Raw genomic sequence first — 19,401 nt, 5'->3', positions numbered from 1 at the left:
TGAGAAAGATATGAACTTAGACTTTCGATATTGATTGTTTACCTTGCCGAAAGATGTGATGTGATTGCATCATACGGTAGCGCTGATAGTACAGCGTTGCTGCCAGTTCTTATATATGAGGCTGATTCCAGCAACATACAAACAACTTGCGTGGAAGAAGTAGAAGCAGGAAAACATATGGTCTTGCCTGGCTCCAGCAGATATATGAGCGCTTCGCAGCAGACAAAGCTCAAAAAAAAGGACTGCTCATTGCTTGAAGATAGCCATAGTAGCCACCTAACAGAAGAAGTTCTAGTGTACTGCCATAAACATGAAATATCATTAGGTACCTATCCACTTCACAATACTACACGCTGCAGCGGCTCGATGTGGTGATGTTCAAGCATCTCAGCTCCCATTCTACTGATGACTTACCTGTGCAAGATACGTGTACAAGCATTCTTCGAGAGACTGAAGAACCCATGGAGCTGTTCCTTGCTACCACTGTTTTTGCCAGTTCCCTCGTAGCACTTATACCACACCATCCTACCTGTTCTTTCGTCGAATCTGGGGCTGATAGTCGGTGACTGGACTACCCCCTATCATGTAACCATTGCTCAGCTTGTAGAACTGAGTGACCTGCTCGCGGTCGCTGTCCTGGAGCTTGGGAGGGAAGTTGTAGCTCATGATCGAGTTGTAATTGTTGGTGAGGAACTGAATAGCGCCCTCACCCTCGGGCTTGATATCCTTCTTGTCGTCGCCCGTGATGGCGAACTCGTGGCGTAGCCCGAGAATATGACCAATTTCGTGCTGGAAGATGTTCTTGAGGATGGGTTTGGCGCTCGCATCAAAGGCACGCGAGAAGACGATGACATCCTGGTCGACCTCGTGAGGGAAGAAGGCACGAGCGAGCGTGTTGCGTCCCGGCCCAACAGTAGGATTGGGCTTATACGCAAGGTAGAAGTTTGCGCTGTTCTGATCTGTCGTCTCCTGGATGACGACACCTAGTTCGAGCTCATTCCATGTATCGGCAGCTTCCTGGAACGTTTTGGCTGCAGATCGCGCTTGGTCGGGAGACGTGAAGCTCTCCTCTTGGACAAAGTAGTGAAGGACTCTGCCCTGAGTGAGATGGACATCCCAGCGAGGAACAATGGTACCGTAGCCTACGACGAGGGAGTCGGGCTCGTCCGGGTTGTTGTCACCTGTAGTGCCCTCCAAGTTGGAGATGGGGGCGGGGCCAAAAGAGGGGTCCTCTTCCTCCTGCGTGTCGCAGGGATACTTGGTGAGCTCCGAGACGGGGGTGATTGTCTTCGCCATTGGAGGGACAACAGGGTTGGTATGACCAGAGGCTAGGGCTGTAATTGCACGTTGGTCGATGTCACCACACCAGGGATCAAATGCTTCAGCCAGTTTGGAAGATGGTAAGAAACTTGTAGGTTGAAGATTGAGTAATGATGTTTACCTTACATCCCACCCACCTTATATGTTGTCGAATCTCCAACGATCGAGGCGAGGCCCTCGACGCCCTGAGATCCACCCCTTCATTCTTCTTGGCCGTTCTGCGAGACCCTGTAGACATTCAGCTTCCCAGTCTTCTAGTCGCTCCACAAGCTCATCTGAGAATGGCGACGTTCTAGAGGCGCCATGAAAATCGGCATACCCGCGTATCAAGCCTGTTCAGCCTATTCAGTGAGCGCCCACACGAATTGGGCGAGGGACTACTCTTGATGCGGGATGTCGTCGTGGCGGAGCTGCTTTTAGCTTGTTAAGTTTGTTGCAAACTGCTGCATCATGCGTATATCACCTCCATGGCGTCGCTGAAATTTGATGCATGCGACTCTAGTGGTGGGTGGAGGTGCCATGTGATTCTAAACACGGTTGGCTTATGTCGTTCAGCGGGAATCCTTCCGTCTCCCGCCTCGCTACCCCTCAACTTTATCAAGAAACCAGCCAATCACATGGTTTGGGGAGACGGCCGAGTCGGTTATGGCGCCAGGTTAGGGTTTTCTTCTCATTCTTCAGCTTCGAGCCTTTTCAGCTCAATCCTACCACGCCATTCAATCCAAAAAAGGAACTCGCGAGCGAATGCTGCAACAATCATCACAGTGCCCAGAACGTTCTACATTCGTGGATCGTATCGCTGCTCTGAAAGGTTCGCATGGTCTACAGTTACTATCCATGTCACAGCGTACTCCGTAAGAACAAGGATGCTTGAGGTATACTACTGGCTTGTCGTTCTTCAAGTCGCAGTGTCGATGTCTGGAACGAGCTTTCCGTATCTTGGAGTACGCGGGTCGCTGGTTTGGTCTTCTATCATCTCTCCTAGGCTAGATCGAGGGTCCATCTTGTCCCGTAGATTCTTGCGTGTGCATCGAAGTGCAGGTCTGCAAATCATTGCATCGAGCCGCACACATTTTAGGCTGCCAATACTCCAACACAGCTGAAATTCAGGCCCGACTATTGACTTAGGATAGACGACCAGCTTGCCACTTGTGCAACGCTTTCTCAATGCGGCTACTGAAAGGGCCTTTTCCAATGCCTTGCAGTCCGGATTGTATCCTATGCCCAAGAAACCAAGTATATAAGTCCATCTTACCAGACGTTAAGTCGACATCGTCACGGCAGCTCCAGGGTATATTCATTTCACTTTGATAGAAGCTTCCATCGAATCTACAAGTCAAGATGTTTTCCCCATCCCAGGTACTCCCATTCCTCGATATCGTCACCAACGAGGTGGTGACGGAAGTCCGGCGGGGGAACACTACTGACGATGCTGAAACTATTGCGTACAACACCAAGATGTACAATAAGGCAGGCTCTTCCCATTCCAGGTTCATGCGGTATTGCATGCTAAAAAAGAATAGGTCATGGCTAATATTGATACGTCTCTGAACTTACTGCAAAACAACAGGGCTGCCACGGAGAAAGCAGCCTTCGACGCGAATGCCTTATCACTGGGTGAGCAGTCAGATCCATCGGGCTTCGCCGCGCCGACAGCCAGTAAACCAATCGGTAAGACGCCAGAGCAACAGGCTGCTATCAAGGAGGTCACCGATTTCCTCAAGGGCGAGAAGGGCAAGAAAGCAGCGTTGACCATGCAGACCATGGTGACGGCTGCTACGCCCATTCTCAACAATTTCGATGAGCTCTTGGTAATACACCTTCCAAATTTACCTGAGAAATACTGACTGTCCACAGACTCAGCCCAACTTGGACAAATATAACGCAACGCTCAATACGTCACCCATCGTCGGTCTGGCTGGTCGAGAAATCCGATATTTAAACAAGACGTCCACGGGTACTGGTGCTGGAACCGTCACAGAGAGCTGGGCGCACTTCGACAACTTACCTGTAGAGGCTGACACGGCCCAGGGAACGGTTCACCTGTTTCCTTACAATGGATCATTCTATCTCAGTGTTGGAAAAAGTGTGTGGAAGAAGGAACCACGGCCCATGACAGACGCGAACCGGGTAGATGCCAAAAACAATTGGCCCAAACTGTTCATTGAGGGTTGGAAGAAGGTTGGTGACAAATGCTTACCTGCAGCCGATCTAGTCACAGTGGCAGCTCATGCAGCCGGTACGACTGCCGATGCGGTGCCTACATTCAGTCTTTTCGTGGCTGGAACGGACGGCAAATTGAAAGTCTTCAAAGGCAATGACCTCGTCGACAATGTCTCTTTCAGCGACGTGACAGTCACGCCAAAGAATAAGGCATCCGATGTGAAGTGGAAACATCTCTGTTACTATGCAGGAAAGCTTTTTGGGGTCGACACAAACTCGTTCTCTTGGAATATCACAGTCGATACAAAAGACCCTACCAAGGTCAGTATTAAGGACAAAACCAAGCAAGCATCAACAGACGGTTTGAGCTCTAACGAGCAAGGCCTGGTCGCGCTTCGGAACAACAAGCTCTGGCGACAGAGGGTCTCGAAGGCTGGGGATGACGAAGAGATGGCCACGAAAGAAGACACAGCATGGACGCATGTTGTTGACTGCCCGGGGATTACGTACCTTGGCGTCGCCTCACCAGGTTCGCTGCTCGATCTCCGATCGCTCATCCAGCAGTTACGTGATCAGTACATGAAGACACAAGTCGACGTAATGCCATTGGTTACCACTATCCGGAGATCTTCTAAGCAGCACCTTGCTCTCACAAAGCTAATGGAAGCCGATGCCAAAGCATACGAAGAAGCCAAAGAAGCCGAAGACGAAGACAAAATAGCAAAGATACAGAAAAGAGCCGTTGAAAGGGGTGTCAAGGGAGCTCTCAAGATTGCGGCTACTATCAACAAAGCTTCGGTCAACGCTTCGAATGCCATTGTGAACATGGGCGTTGCTTTGAGAGGCATTAGTGAAGAGCTCACAGCGTTGCAGAAAGCGATGGAAACTCAACTCAAGGCGCTGAAAGAGACACTCCAAAGTCAGAAAGATGCCCTGAAGACGGTCCGAGATGTTCAATTCTGGAGCTTGATCGTTATCCTCGTTTGTGAGTCCACTGTGTGGAGTTTATCGCTCTCTAGAAACTTGACTAATCTGCTGACATCCTACTAGCGTTTGTGGCGTTGATCTTGACTTTCGGTGTTGCCGCGCCCGCTATCGTGGTGGGATTGGGTATCTTGTTCGCCGCGGCCTTCATCGTCAACCAGATATACGAATCCAAGGAAAGCCAGATGATGAGCGACATTGCAAAGACCCAAGCCTCGGTGAACTCACTCGAATCTTCTATAGCGGATCTGAAAAAGATTACGCCCAAATTCGGCGAGCTCGAGATTCAGTACAAGGCGCTGAACATGTTCTGGGGACGCATGAGCACTAGCTCCGGAGATCTCCTGAGCTGGACTGCAGATGCATACAAGGAGTTGGCTGATGAGATGTTCGACCCTGTAACAATTGAGAGCGCTAGAGATTCAGCAACAGAGCTCCAGGATGGTTCACAGATGTACCTGGACATGCTCACGGCCCAGGGTATCTACCTGCCAGAGGCTGATCCCGAACTTGGCGCACTACAAGCTCCTGCTGCCGAGCCCAGTACGCCTCCATCTGATGAGCATGCTTTCCGGGCTCTCCTAGAGGCCGTCCATCAACCTTTGGGAAACGGGATCGAAAGCGATGCGCAAGAAGTGACAGTTGTATCAGCTGGTAGCGAACAGTACTCTCTACTCAACAACATCGGAGCATCGGCTGGTAGCAAAGAGTTTGCTATGCCCAATGGATCTGAGAGATCGAACAGAGAAGATGGCAGATTTATCGAGCGAAACCAGTACATCCCCAGCAGAGTTCTGCTTTTGACTGAGCAGGCATGCGTTGATCAATCGGATCTTGCCGTTCAGGCATTAGAGAGAGACGACTTCGATGCTTTCGAGGCACACATGGACGTTAGTACACGACTTCTGGACGCGCCAACCACTTTCAGGTTGGACGCAATCATGCAATCTGGCAGGTGGTTTGATATCGACTTGATCAAGCAAGGTGTGTCCGTGTGGCTCAACTCGGGCTTGAAGGATCTACTCGCCTATAACAACTCAACATTGAACCTCGATGGGATCGGCATTGTCAACAGCGGCGCCTTACTGGCGGGTGCAAAGTACATCTCTGCATCGGTCGTCTTGGATACAATCAAGCTCGCAAAGCTCATGCAAGATTGGACCGCAGACGCAAACAGTGATCTCTCGGACGAGCAGAAGGCAGCCCAGGCGAAGCCTTACGTCAATTCAGCTGTAGGATTGTGCGGCGACCTGGCCTCCACTACGGCTAAGCTCAACAATGGTTTCAATACAATCAACCACACTGTCACAGAGGCTCGTAATAAAGTTGCTGCGGACGTCAGAGCCCTAGAGGACTTGATACGCTCGACAGATGCTGGTTACTGGGAGAAGATAGCTCGCATTCAGGACGACATCCCACTAATTCTGACCATCTTCTGGTCGAGAGAAAGACTTATGGATGAAATCCAACATAAGGCACAACAAATCGAGTATGCTCGACGGGAAGAGGTCGGACCACTGGATGATCGGAAGTTCAGACTGGAGCAACTTCGCGACAGCGGCATAATCTACCAGAATCAGCACATTTCATGGGTTAATCTTGTACAGAAACTCAGCGTCCAATTCAGCCGTGTTTGGATGACTCTCAAAGACATACAGGAGGAGATACGAAGCGATGTCGCGTTCAATGCCGATGTGATCGTTGGTATTGAATGGCCAGAGCTGCTGGAGAATGCCCAACAGGTCCTCTCACTGCTCAATGTCGACCCTCATATCAACTTTTCTGCTGTACTTGGGGGCGATGACGCCGCAGCGGAGCGAGCTGCTGTACTAACAGCAGAGGCATTCTTCGCGCTTGAAGCACCAGGAGCGGAAGATAACGATGCGGGCGCCTTCCAAGGTCAGGTCGAAGATCCTATGCAATTCGCTATACAAGCCCACCCCGTCATGGCGACCCTGTTGGCTGATGGCACCGAGGAGACTCGTCAGTTCTTCGACAACGTAAAGGCTATCATGGTCCTCCCAAATGTGCACACGCTCAAGGCCTACGATAACACCCTTGGGTCGTTTTCTTTACACTCAAGCATGGCTGAGACTGTGGCAACGTACGTACGGACGTTTGGTTCCATCTCCAAAGCTCTGAATCGCATCGGTTCTGCAGCCTCAATCCAGAGCCGCCGCGTCAAGAGGTTAGAAGACAAGAGCATTCGTTGGGTAACCTTCTACACGGGCACGCGGCAAGCCATCATCGATGCCTCGCGCTATGTTGGTACTGCTAATGATGACCTTGAGAAGTCATACAAGGAGATGAAGGCGCTTTTCCAAAGGATCAAGGAGAACCGAAATGCCTTCGAGTCAAAGATCAAGCCAATCGACGAGCTGATTGCAGCTAAGCGAAAAGAAGTCACCGACTACATCTTCCAACTAGCCGCAGATGCTGCTGCCGTTATGTTTGTGGGTGCGGCTGCAGCCTTGGCCGTTGTAAGTGGTCCGGCTGTCGCCTTCAAGGCGGCGAGTACGGTGATTAAGGGCGCGACCAAGGTCGACGGCGTGGTACTCACCAACACGTTCAAGACGTTCTACAGCAAGATGAACTGGGACGAGTTCCGCGACAGCATCGCCAGTCTGAGTACTTTGCGCGACTCGCTCACCACGGCTGTCAACTCGCTCGACAAGATCCTATCCACTTTCTCAGAAACGCTTAAGTATGGGCAGGATCTGCAGAAGCACCTCAGGGAGTCCCAGAGGCGTCTTGAGGACTTTGAGATCGAGCGGCTATCGCGCGTGGCGGCTGCGGAGAAACGTGGAGAAACGGAGGCTGCTGTCATGGAGCGGTACATGAGGGAAGTGGACTTTGAGGAAGTAGTCAAGGGTTGGGGCGTCGTGGACGTCGGGTGTGATGTATGGAATGACATGTTCAATGCGCAGGGATATTCGTTGCCTGCGGACTTTGAGTTTGAGTAGTAGCTTAGGAAATAGCCACATCAGTAGGAGCTCTAAAGTTTTCCTTCGGCTTTACAAGTTCATTGATAAAGGTTAGACTGACAGTACGGTAATCGTTTGAATTTGATATCTCAGCCACCTAAATCCTGCACAAGCCCATCTCATCGTCTCCTCCAGTACGCTCTACCCCGATAGTCCCTCAGTCCTTCGTCTCCATTCCACCAGCCCACCCCACATGGTGGCGGTTGGCGAATAGAATTAACACGTGGTCTCTGCAATCCTGATACTTCTCTTATCGGACTGACGGTACGGTAGTCGTTTGTGTGGTACCCTGGTCTTGGTTCTTCGTGGCGATTGCGGGGAGGCGAGATGTCGTGCGAGTAGGCGTAGTAGTTTTCTTGTGCCCACTCTTCGGGGGTGAAGCGGTTGTACATTTTGTAAGTATCTGTACCTCTGTCTGGATAGTGATTTGGTCGATGGTGTTGTTGTTAGTAGTCATTTAGTGTTTTTGTGGGAGCGAGCTTGCGGTAAGGTTTTTGTGGTGGGTGAGTAGGATGTTTTTGTTATACAATGCGGTAATGGTGGAGGATGGTTCCGGAGTTTTATAGTCGTGCTGATTGATGAATGGGTCTGAGGCGGTGACTTGAATGAGAGATCATGCGTTGGGGTATGTGTTGTCGAATTGTGACAGGGTTATGTGCTGGCTCGTAACGATGGAATGTCTTCTATCTCGTGATTAAAGACACTTCAAGCAGATGCGTAGGCGCATGTAGTCACTTATCACTGTGATCGGAAGATTGATTCAATGAGGCAAGAACTTCATTAAACTATCTACTACCTGTATAATAGTGATATATGCTTTGCCCTCACTAAAGGGTGACAAACCATATGCTAAAGAGCGACAGTAGTTGAGATTAACGTGTGGTGACAGGCACTACGAGTCTTGTCTGGAGTTGACCGAGGTTGAAGATCTTGGCAGAGTAAGATACCACCATTTAGACGGTAGGAGAGGCAGTCGGGCATGTAGTGACGGTGATAATGTTGTAAACGGTGGTAGGTACGCTTGTGGTGGTGGTCACGGTGGCAGAGGCAACGGTGAAAGCAGTCTGAGTGGCAGTACCAGAGATAGGTGTGGAGGTGCTGTTATTGGTAAGTAATTGCATGATGAGAAGCAAAGGACAGTTCTCACGTAGTGACGGTGGTCCTGACAGTTCCGGTTGCAGTCGCAACGACGCGATCCTGAGTAAATGTGAAGTCAGGGCCGTAGAAACCAGCACGCTTCGCGAGCTTCTGCTTGGGGGCAGCAACCGCAACGCGCTTGCGGTGAAGCTTGAGAGTGACACATCCAGAGAGCTTGCGACTTCCGATAATGTTTGAGTTGTTCCGAATGGCGCCAATGCTGCCCTTCATGTAGCAAGCACCTGGGTTACCTATGAGCCAGGAAACATTAACGCACCCAGTGGTGCTGTCGCAGGCCTGCAGACATTGCTCGTATGTGTCAGTGTAGACGAGGCCGTTCGGAACTGTACACTATATTAGCTGACATGCATAGAAGAAGCAGATTTGAAATACTTACGGTCATTGCCGTAACGATCGGAGCTGCACTCGACGGCGTATTGTGCGCCACATGAAGTCACCAAAGTTGAACCATTGGAACCCGGGCAAGTGACAGCACCTGTTGAGCTCGGAGCAGGGGCGCTTGATGAGGCACTGAAGACACTGGTAGGCGTGCATGCGCATCGGTACGCCGTGTTCGAGATAGTCGTGGTAACAGTAACGGTCGAGGGTCCAGGAGCAGGGGCAGCCGAAGTGACTGGTGCAGAACTTGTGGCCGCCACTGAAGAGGATGAGATAATGCGAGAGGAGGTAGCAACAGACGACGTAGCAGCCGCAGAGGACGAAGTGGGTGCTGCCGAAGAGGTGGGTGCCGCCGAAGTTGAGATAGTGCTAACCAATCGTCCACCGATGATGTTGGAGTTGCTCCTCGCACCGCTGACCGCGTTCTTCAAATAGCAAGGGCCACCCATGACGTAGCTGACAGCGACACAGCCTGAAGTGGAAGAACAGTCCGCCAAACAACCCTCGTAGGAGCCTGGGTAAGTTGGGCTCATTGGACCTGGGATGTCTCCGCCCGTGTAGTCAGAACCGCACTCGACAAGGTACTGCTTACCATTGGCAGTGATGGTTGAGCCGTTGGAGCCAGGGCATGAAGCGCTAGCGGCGGGGCTGGCAGCAGAGCTGGACGAGGATGTAGTAGAGCTGGAAGAGGAGGCAACAGAATTAGAAGAGGAGCCAGCGGTAACTACCGTGGTACTAATGACTGTGGTAGTAGCGACAGAGGAGGAGGAGCTTGCGGAAGATGTGGATGCCACTGGGGATGAGGACACAGGTACAGATGCAATCCTAGCACCCCAGACATTGCTGTTGGAGTTGGGTGCACCAAGACCATTCTTCAAATAACATGGACCGTTGGGCAGATAAGAGACATCCTGGCAGCTTGAAGTGCTCGCACAAGCCTGAATACATTGCTCGAAGGTTGCAGGGTTATTTGGTGCAACGCCAATGTCATTGTTGAAGCGGTCGACGAAGCATTCGACGATGAAGTTTCCTTGAGGCGTGCTGAAGGTTGCGCCGTTGCTTGCAGGGCAAGATAGGGTAGACGCAGAGGGTACCGGGCTGGCTGAAGTAGGAGTGGAGGAGCTAGACGCAGGGCTTGAAGTGGTTGAGCTGGAAGGAATGGGAGAGGAAGATGAAGTCGAAGTAGAGCTTGTTGTTGGGGTAGCTGTAGTCACGACGACGGTGGTAGTGGCGACCGAGGATGAGCTCGAAGATGAGATTAGAGAAGGCGAAACGGATGAGCTCGAAGATGTGCGGACAGACGAGCTCGACGGAACAGATGACGACGAAGGTGTCGAAGCAGAGCTTGGTGTCGGAGTAGCAGTAGTAACTACTACGACAGTGGTAGTCGCAACTAATGAAGAAGAAGATGATGATGCTGGAACAGGAGGAGATGCGGGTGAGCTCGAGGAAGTGAGTACCGATGAGCTCGAAGGAGCAAGTGGCGGAGATAGCGAGGAGGTCGAAGACGAGCTCGGTGCTGGAGTAGCAGTGGTCACTACGGTGAGGGTTGTAGTAGCAACTGATGATGAAGAAGGCGAAGGCGAAGCAGACGAACTTGATGATGGGATAGGAGACGGACTTGGAGACGAACTCGGTGTTGGGGAAACGGTGGACACAACGACAACGGTCGTGGTAGCCACGGAAGACGACGAAGATGACACCGGAGCAGGGCTCGAAGATGAGCTTGGCAATGGCGTAGTTGTTGAGACGACGACCACAGTAATAGTAGAAACCCGAGTGGACGAAGACGGCACAACCGACACAGCAGAGCTAGACGAGGAGGGCGGCACGATCAGAGAAGAAGATGGGTTCGAAGAGCTCAATGGTGTGGATGTGCTTGAAGGCGTTGGGCACGAGGTAACAGTCTGCGTGAAAGGGCTGGTGACTGGGGTTGTAACAGTAGCCGTGCTCGTACGTGTAGTAGTGGAGGAAGCAGAAGTGACCGTAGTAGTCGCTGCGGGCTGAATGGGAGCAAAAGCAGTGTTGGTGGCAGTCTGGGTCACCACAACAGTGTTTGTAGCGACTGTGGTCGGTGCAGGCTGGTCGCCGAACGTGGCTGTGAAAGGGCGAGGAGTGACCGCGAATGGGTTGAGGAATTGGTAGTTGTCGAGCGTGTAAGCACCAATGTTGACCCAGTTAAAGAGATCGGCATTTGCACAGAAGATGCCTGTATAGGTTGCGGGCACTCCTTGTGTGACATAAGAGCAGGTACGGGTGTATAGGAGAGCTGGATTGGAGATGATGGGCGTGAAGGTAGGCCTGGTTCCTGAATAACATGTAAAAGTGCCCGACATGTAAGTCATCTGGATACCGAAATCATCGCCAGATCCAAATGAATGCTTGGCTTGATCGTAGCTGAAGGTTGGGGTGGCCGTCCCAATGAGGGCCGGCAAGCCTGCGGCAACGAGCGAGCAGCCTGACATGTTGGTCGACTACTGGTGACTGAGTGAATGTAGAAGAGTAGCGAGTGTATCAAACAATTGAGCTGCTCATTTCAAAGAGTAGGGAGACGCTCTCTTATAGATTCCGTCCTTGCTGGCTTTGCGGTTACTCGAGATGATGAGTTCACAAACCCGAGAGGGTTTAGAGGTTCCCTGAACCATAGACCTACATCACGGTGGCATCAATATGTCTTGTAAAAAAGGGTTCTTCTCCTGATTGGCATGGGGTATGTCAGGGAGGCGCCGGTAGGTGAGGCTCTGGGGCGCATCCATTGCTACCATTAGGAACACGTGTGTAGGAGAGCCCCGGTATCTCGCTGATCGGGATAAGTAGACGTAGATGCATTACTGCGAGTTGAGTCTTGTATGCTAGTCAGACTTTCAAATGCCCAGTTGCATGTGTGGTGTTGATTTGGAACGTGAACGCAGAAGGATGACGTTTGGCAGCACAGACCACCGCTAAACACTTCCCGGTAACGCAGGGGTTACCAGCCTTCGACTTTCTAGGCCCTGACACGTCGTTTCCGGGTTTCAGTCCTGTCATCAGTTTTTCGATTAAGCTATTGAAGCTGCCACTCTATGTTCTCATTTGGTTGGAGATATGCCCTCCATCACTGAGAAGTCCAATTCGCCAAACGCACCCCAGCCTCGAAAGGTCTGCTACCGAAGAATGCATCACGAACGATCCCTGCGTCTCTGTAACCTTTCACGTAGGCTGGTAGACTAATAGAGAACTAGAAGGCTACCCAGACATAGCCTGCATAACTTGCCAATGCAGGTCCAGTATTGTCAGGGCCAGCTGCTCGGGACCGCACCCGACAGAAACTCCAATGCACAAGGCTTTCGATAGCAACGGTTGCCGGCTGGGATATGAGATATGCGAGTTCTCCCGTGTCTCTGCGTGTTAATATGAACATTTGGAACTTGCGTATTAAACAACTGATTGCGAAATATATACATAGCTCAGCAATTGCTGATCCGAGACTGCTCTTGCCGAGACCCAGAAAGCGAGCTATGCGAATTGCGGGTTGTGAGACGATCTACAACAGACCCTTGTGTCAGCAAGTCACTTACAACGTACGATGGTGGCGGGAGTTGGAGATGATGTGATGATTGGGTGAAGGGTCACTTTCGACATTACCTTTCTCATCGTTTGGTGTTACATCACACTCCACACCTGCCTTATAGACTACGTATCCCTTGGATTTCTCATGAGTGGTGGCCACTGACATGTCTCGCCAACCTCAATCGCGACGGAAACCGCCGCTATCGAGCTGTAAAAACCATCTCATCTGTCCCAGACCCATATTACACCGAATCAGCCAATAAGCGTATTGAAAATGAGTTGATGCAAGCAGGCTCCCAATGACAGCCGTGCCTCCGCGGTCGAACCCATGCCAGTAGCACTAGTATCCTCAAGGATCATGGATGCGCTATTGATGCCGTCCAAACATGCGTCCTCATGAAGGCCTATTTAGGAAGGTAATGGTACGGATCGTCAGGAACGCCTTTGACCTGCCAATTCCAACCGATACCGCGATGCTACGGAACCATGAGCGAACACACGCGGAGTACTTTCCGCCACGCCAGTCTCATAACATTCAAGCTCTCCCCGCTCACAGTACCGCCACAGCGTGCATTTCCGACCTAGGTTGGGGCGTCTGGCCCCTCATGTGGGGAAAGAATGGCGAATTCGAGGAACTAGAGAGGAACTGCGATGAAGAATGAGCCGTTGTAATAATCGGCTGAGGGGTGGCCGAATGTATAACCTGGTGATCTAAGATACATGTCGAAAATCAATGGGAAAATGTAGATGGCGACCCGACGCCGGTTCCGGAAGAAGAATGCGATAACACTGAGGAGGAAGATTAGTGGTTGGTAGAATGCAGGAGTGGGCTGACGGTCAGAGAGCTGTGGCCATTGATACCACCCCAATGTGATGCTTTCCAATATGGAGGCTGAAGCGCTTTCCGAAGTCGTCATCATTGCACTTTGTAGGTTGCATTCTAGAAGTCAAGCGAAGCTCGCTGGACCGCCACGCCAGAATAGTCAGGCCATCAGCAAACGTTGAGCAGCATGAAAAGGTCCGCACTGACGTAGAAGTCAACTCGCTAATTGTAGCGGTCGTGGTTGCAGTGCTCCATTCTCTACGTAAGATTACTTGAGATAATTCTCTTCGATCTCCCATCCCTTTCTCCTAACGCCCTCGTTCTCACATGCCTTCCATGTTTCTATGAGCGCCTTTAATCGGTCCCTAATGTCTTTGTCTACGGTAGTGTTTGTTTCCAGCAATTTGTAGCCCACCTGCGTTACCAGCATTGCCGCAATCTCGACCCTCAGCAACTCCGGTGCTGTCAACCAGCTCAGTCTTGTATTACTGATGTCGCCCACGTAAATTGCGGTCAGGACGCGGTTATTGCTGAGTTCTGTTCCTTGGCTACCCGTAGAAGCATCAGTAGCGATGTACGTAGACAGCTGATCAAGGTGCTTGTGGTAGATTGACAGGCTACTCAATTGATCAGCGATGGCGACCAGCTGGCCCGCAAAGACCTTGCATCTCTCCTCGCGGGATGCTTTCTCCTCATCGCCAGACGGCCATGGGTAATCAAGCAGGCGAAGACGCCAAGAAAATGTGTCGGGTAACACCGATGGGTTCCGGGCAGGATCGCGTCCCCATTCTCTCGTGCGCAAAGTGTCCACATAGGACACCATCGCCTCCAAGATCGGCTTTCCGTATGGTTTCCACCACGTCCTTCCGAGGTAACCGCCATGCATGATTCTATTACACAGTCTTGTGAATCTGGTGTATGTTGGCGTATCGTTCCAAAGTGCTGTAGTGAACAGTTTGAGAAATTGCTCTTGAATGCATCTTGGTGTAATGGCAGGGTCTTCGAAATCTTCCATAACATAATCTAGAAGCCCAACAATATCCGTACCTTCGCTTTGAACATCCAGCGATCTTCCATACAATCGCATCCATGCTTCGACTTCGGGTAGCGAGCGCAGTGCGGGGTCTGCAGCGAGCCGTTCGTTCATCGCTTGCAAGGGCGCTGGCAGTGCGGCTCTGAAAGACATGTACGTCACATATTCTTCCAACACAGTACGCGGGATATACCTCAGTGTTGCGGTGCCCATGGTAAGCAAGGTTCTGTTCACCGACGGGTCTCGTGGAATGGATGGGAAGTTGAAGTCTCCAAGCAACATCTCTTCCAACCCGTATTTGCGAAGGAACAATGCTACCCACCTCGCCGTCTGATCTCTAAGGTTTTGCAGTATCGGCATCATGATGCGATCAACGAAAGGCTGAATCTCGGTCTTCGGGATCTTTCCACTACGGAGATAATTGACCAAAGCAACCAGGATTGGCGAATCTGAACTCGGAGTTCCCATGATGCCTGGTTGGAGCTCGGGAGGCGAAAGAGTCTCCTCGCATTTTACCCAGCGCGCTTCATTTAGTGCCTCTCTTTCATCCAAGGCACCAGCTAGCGGTATGAATGACTCCAGGATAGTAAACACTTCGCGAGATTGCTCTTGAGAGCCAGATTCGAGCAAGACTAGAAGACTTTTGATGACGTTGAGCCGGACGTCAACATGTGCATCCACATTGGAGAGCTTTCGCAATACAGAAAGAGCATAATCCGTCCCAACAAGGTCCAAGTTTTGGAGAAGTTGAGCTAGCATCTTGCGCGTAGTAACTTTGACATGGGCCTTATCACTCGATGCAAACTTTTGGTCGTCTGAACTCTTCTTGCTCTTATCCTTCGTTCGAAGCATATGAATGAGTTCATCGGTGAAAGCTTCGATGAGAGATTCCGCCTGCGTTGCTGGAAGCCGTCGGAGAAAACTAGGTTTGAGAAGTTTCCGATGCCATGAGCTCGACTCTGGTCTGTCTAAAACTGTTCGAATGATTGATTGCGTGGCCAAATTGGGTCTATCACTTTCACCCAGTCGCGCAACGAGCTCCATCGTAACCTCGTGAGGATTCTCGATGGTTTCTTTTTCCGGATCTGCGTCGAACCTTTTGAGGGCCTTATCGAGGTTTTGCGAGGATTGTGCCAACAATAGAGGAGGTATTGTGTCGAGATGACCCTCTAACGCCCTGGCAGCTGTGTATTGATTGGGCTCGTCCGCATTGAGGAAGTCGTCGTCCAAGAACAGGGAAGGATATCGTACGTCTGTCGCTGAGGGGAATGGGGTAGCAAGTAGACGATTATCACTGGCATATTTCGTATCGAGATACAACAAAGCCGATAAGACGCCACCTTCACCCATACCGCGGGTCTCACTCCAGATGTGTCGAGGATCATCTTTGTAGGCAGGGACTTCAGCCGATGAAACGACTGGGAGGTTTACCGGTGGCCTTATGGTTGAGTTCCTAGATATGCCTACAGAAAAATCCACGTAGGTAAGCTCACCAAGTTCTCGCTTGGGGAAATCTGGTCTCGCCGAAAAGGGATTCCATTCGCACGGCTCACCGGAACCATCATCGTCGGGTATCAATGGCCAAGGCTTCTCGACAGTGCTCATTGCGCCCCGAGGCGGCCACTCATCCATAAGCCGTGGTTTCTTGTCGCTCCAAAAGCGTACTGCTTCGTCCTCTGCCATTCTCTTGGAACTCAACGGACCGGTTGCATACTCCCACGCTTTCTTAACACGGGTTTGTGTCTCGACTCTGTCACGGTCCTTGGGTATGTAAAGCTGCAGAGCATGTTGATAGCTGTCCACGAACATTCCGATGGCCTGTTGAGAATCTTTGTCCGTTGGTACCGGTTGAAGAGCTGCTTCCGAGTCGGGAAACACGGCGCGTCGAGTGCGTGATGCAATATAAGGAGCAACGCTACTAAGATCCTCCACGTTCAAAGTCCATGGTGAGGTAAGGTATTGGAGCGGAAGTCCTCGAGGAAAAGGATGGGGAAGTGTGACTATAGCGGGGTACGTCAATGGGCGCAGTCTACACCAGAGCTCATCTCTCGCACGAGCGAGGGAATCAAGGAATGCATATGTTGATACATCGCAGCTCTCCAGCTCATACATGGAGGGCTTATTGTAGGCAATGATGCCGCGGAAGAGATTCGCTTGAAGTCTTTCGTAACCGTCTTTCTGCGCCTTTTCCTCAATCGCAATGACCATCGAGATCGTATCAGCCCAGAGATTTGTCAATACATCCTCGTCAAAAGCGTCTAGTTGCTTCTTGACCATCGGTGTGAGATCGATCCGCAGTTTGATGACCTGATAGAATAATTCGAAGACGCCACCCCAATTGTACGCTTGAAACGATGGCTGCCTGAGGGCTTCGCAGGCTGTATCAAACATGTCTTGCAGAATCGAGTTTGCTGCGCATACCCGCTGTTGCAGCTCCGTCAGGCTCAAAATTTTGTTGATCGATTCAGGAACGCCTGAAAGCAAACGTACTCCTTCAGGAGTATATGCTTGTAGGTTGATTTCACGAATCACAGTCGGATCGCCCAAGAAACGTTTCGTCCACTCCATCGTATGTTGCAGCATCTCAAGTGATCCACTGGCTATGGTAGCGAAAATCGCTGACTTGGCGAAGAAAGCGCGCTGGTCCGGTTGAGACGCAGTGGCAGCCTTTTTCTTGCGCATATCGATGTATTCCTTGGCCATATTCTTGGCCTCTTCTTCCTTGTTGCTCAAGTTCAGTAGCCAAATATGGATAACATTCGGGTCACCGCTAGAACCGTCAAAGGTAGACGGTAAGCTGAGGATGGAGCCAGCATAATCCAAGTAGATCAGATCTGTGTCTCCCCTGACTCTTCGCAAACGAGTGAACAGTAGAAGAGCATCTTCCGGAGACATGTTGGAAAAGAATTCGTGATGAATTGAGCCCTTTGTCTTTGCAAGATCTTCGTCGCTGTCCAGGTCAAGCGACGTAGACGCTTGGTAGCAGAGCCTTAAGAGTGGGTAGCTTTGTTTTGCTTGGATCCCGGTGAGGACATCATCCCAGTCTCCGATTGCAGTCTTGCTGGCTGTGCCAAATACTGGATGAGAGCAGATCCTTCGTAGTTGCTGTTCGAACAAACTTGGTTGTTGTGACCAACAAAAGGCAACTTGCTGGAGGAAGTCGACCTGGAGGCCAGCGATCTGGCCTCCCTTGATTGGATGCATATCTAGATAATGCATTGTAAGGTCGATGATTCTTTTTGTAATGCTCCAGTCTGTACGATTCTTGATCGCGCGTTTCAAGAGAGGATTGACGAGTTGGTCGATGAAAATTCTATCCTCCACTACGCGACGCGGTGAATTGCTCAGGGTTTCAAGAACTATTAAAGAGAATTCCATAGATTCTGAGAAGCCTGTAGTAGTCGACTTTGCTGGTGGGTAGTGATGCAATAGATTTCGAAAGGTCCAGATGTCAACTGGAGATGACTCCTCTGCACCGAGTGACTGGAGGATCTCTTTTTGCATATACTCCGGATAGTATTTGATGACATATTTGCCCCGCGTATTTTTCCATGTTCCTTTGAAGCCGCTCATGATAGCCTCCGCCACCAGGTCTGCCGAGCATGCGGGAACGAGGGACGCATAGAATCGTCCAAGTGCGCGCTTGTCTTTGGTCTTGTGTGGCGAATCTGGGAACCGATCAGGGTGCAGTGCCTTGTATAATTGTGTGAAAAGCTCTCTTTTCTCATCCAGATCCGCACCTTTACCGCAACTGCCGATTGCTGTACAGGCTGATCTAACCTCGAGTACCGAGAGGTCTGCAAAGATGTCGAGCAAACCCGCGGTACCCCCAATCCCCTCCCACGTCTCTCTCCATTGCGAAGAACAGAGCGCTTTGCGAAGGTGCTTGATTGCAAACTCGCGAATCAGTACCGAGAAATTTTGCGTGAGTGCTTCGCGGATAACGGAAGGCGATTTTGTTACGCCAAGCCATGGCGCGAAGGTTGTTGGGGGTATTGAGCCTATCTCGACAAATTGGAAAAGCTGTTTTGTGACTTCTCCGATGGGTGCATCTCTCAGTATTTGATTGTAGTAGTCCCGAAGCTCAGCGGGTGTGGCAGATCGAATGCGACGCGTGTCGAGATTGGCGGTCATCCTGTGCGGTGCAGCGGACATGTACCTGCCAAGGCCGTAACACGTGTGTGGGGATTGTGAGAGTGTGTACCGTGTTCGCGATATAGTTCGAAATGCAACAAGGGGTCGCAAGTAGACGTCTGGAAGTACCAGAGAGTGTTTCAGTATTAGGGGAAAACGCGTTCAGAAGGTGTTTGTGGAACGTGACGAGACCCAGCCAAGATAACATGGACAGCCCGTCTCCTGGGTGTTGTGAAGCAGCAGCATCATTATTGATATAGTCTTGAAGGATTCAGGCACGATTCACGTGAAGGGCGCCGTAGGCAGATGTTGCCGAATACAGGAAGGTGGACGATCAGGCGGGCCGCACTGCGGGGCAGTTGTGTGGTTGGAAGGGCTGTGACAAGCTTAACACGCCGCTTATGACATCATTTTACGCCTTTACAATGGTGGCAACTATTATACAGTGCTACACCCTGCAGTTTAACCTTCCCTGGCTTCTATCTACGCATGCCGTCTTATCGAGAGGCGCGACATGCAGCCCTTCCTGGCGATTAAACGTTTCGAGCCACTTTTAAGTTACAGAACAACACAATGGATACCACACTACACAAGCAGCATATTTGTGACTCTCATGCACGGAGTCGCGAAGATTCATAATAGTGCGCGAGATGTAGTCACGATACTAGTCAAAGTAGATATTCGGTCAACAGCAACAGTCACTTTCAGCATATTTACAAATCATCACCAAAGACTCATGTCATTAGATACAAATACGCCTCAACTATTGCGCTCGCTTTCACATTCGTACATACACTATCTTCCATGAGGTCCTCTGCACAGCACAAGTTATATTTATCCACTACTCATCTCTGTCAATTTCATCATATAAAAGC

At 50.8% G+C, this 19,401-nt stretch overlaps 6 protein-coding genes across 6 annotated transcripts; 2 read left to right on the top strand and 4 right to left on the bottom strand.

The window, feature by feature from the left end:
• Window positions 1-90: 90 nt before the first annotated feature.
• CC77DRAFT_382969 (hypothetical protein) lies at window positions 91-450 on the top strand. Its single transcript, XM_018531454.1, has one exon. The coding sequence runs from the start codon at window positions 178-180 to the stop codon at window positions 373-375; it is 198 nt and encodes a 65-aa protein (XP_018382000.1). The 5' UTR covers window positions 91-177; the 3' UTR covers window positions 376-450.
• Window positions 147-1,648, bottom strand: CC77DRAFT_382987 (zincin). The gene is made up of 3 exons (XM_018531456.1): window positions 1,640-1,648; window positions 1,458-1,548; window positions 147-1,334 (listed from the first exon to the last, which is right to left on the bottom strand). The coding sequence occupies exon 3, from the start codon at window positions 1,294-1,296 to the stop codon at window positions 526-528; it is 771 nt and encodes a 256-aa protein (XP_018381999.1). The 5' UTR covers window positions 1,297-1,334; window positions 1,458-1,548; window positions 1,640-1,648; the 3' UTR covers window positions 147-525.
• A 1,198-nt stretch (window positions 1,649-2,846) lies between these two features.
• CC77DRAFT_944052 (hypothetical protein) lies at window positions 2,847-7,430 on the top strand (the record flags this gene model as incomplete). Its single annotated transcript, XM_018534940.1, has 3 exons — window positions 2,847-3,131; window positions 3,178-4,468; window positions 4,534-7,430. 3 exons carry the CDS (start codon window positions 2,847-2,849, stop codon window positions 7,428-7,430), a joined length of 4,473 nt encoding a protein of 1,490 aa, XP_018381998.1.
• Window positions 7,431-7,500: 70 nt separating this feature from the next.
• CC77DRAFT_382912 (hypothetical protein) lies at window positions 7,501-8,036 on the bottom strand. Its single transcript, XM_018531453.1, has one exon. The coding sequence runs from the start codon at window positions 7,841-7,843 to the stop codon at window positions 7,571-7,573; it is 273 nt and encodes a 90-aa protein (XP_018381997.1). The 5' UTR covers window positions 7,844-8,036; the 3' UTR covers window positions 7,501-7,570.
• A 368-nt stretch (window positions 8,037-8,404) lies between these two features.
• Window positions 8,405-9,634, bottom strand: CC77DRAFT_944220 (hypothetical protein; the record flags this gene model as incomplete). Its single annotated transcript, XM_018534957.1, has 4 exons — window positions 8,405-8,549; window positions 8,599-8,932; window positions 8,986-9,084; window positions 9,235-9,634. Coding segments are annotated over 4 exons (978 nt in total), but the record flags the coding sequence as incomplete, so codon positions are not given.
• A 3,993-nt stretch (window positions 9,635-13,627) lies between these two features.
• Window positions 13,628-18,777, bottom strand: CC77DRAFT_1053242 (hypothetical protein; the record flags this gene model as incomplete). Its single annotated transcript, XM_018527734.1, has 2 exons — window positions 14,407-18,777; window positions 13,628-14,367 (listed from the first exon to the last, which is right to left on the bottom strand). The coding sequence occupies exons 1-2, from the start codon at window positions 18,545-18,547 to the stop codon at window positions 13,628-13,630; spliced, it is 4,881 nt and encodes a 1,626-aa protein (XP_018381995.1). The 5' UTR covers window positions 18,548-18,777.
• Between the last annotated feature and the right edge of the window lie 624 nt (window positions 18,778-19,401).

The sequence above is a fragment of the Alternaria alternata genome, assembly GCF_001642055.1.
Source record: "Alternaria alternata strain SRC1lrK2f unplaced genomic scaffold CC77scaffold_21, whole genome shotgun sequence".
Lineage (NCBI taxonomy): Eukaryota > Fungi > Ascomycota > Dothideomycetes > Pleosporales > Pleosporaceae > Alternaria > Alternaria alternata.
The sequence above is the reverse complement of the archived record's forward strand: the minus strand, read 5'-3'. Positions and strand labels throughout refer to the sequence as shown.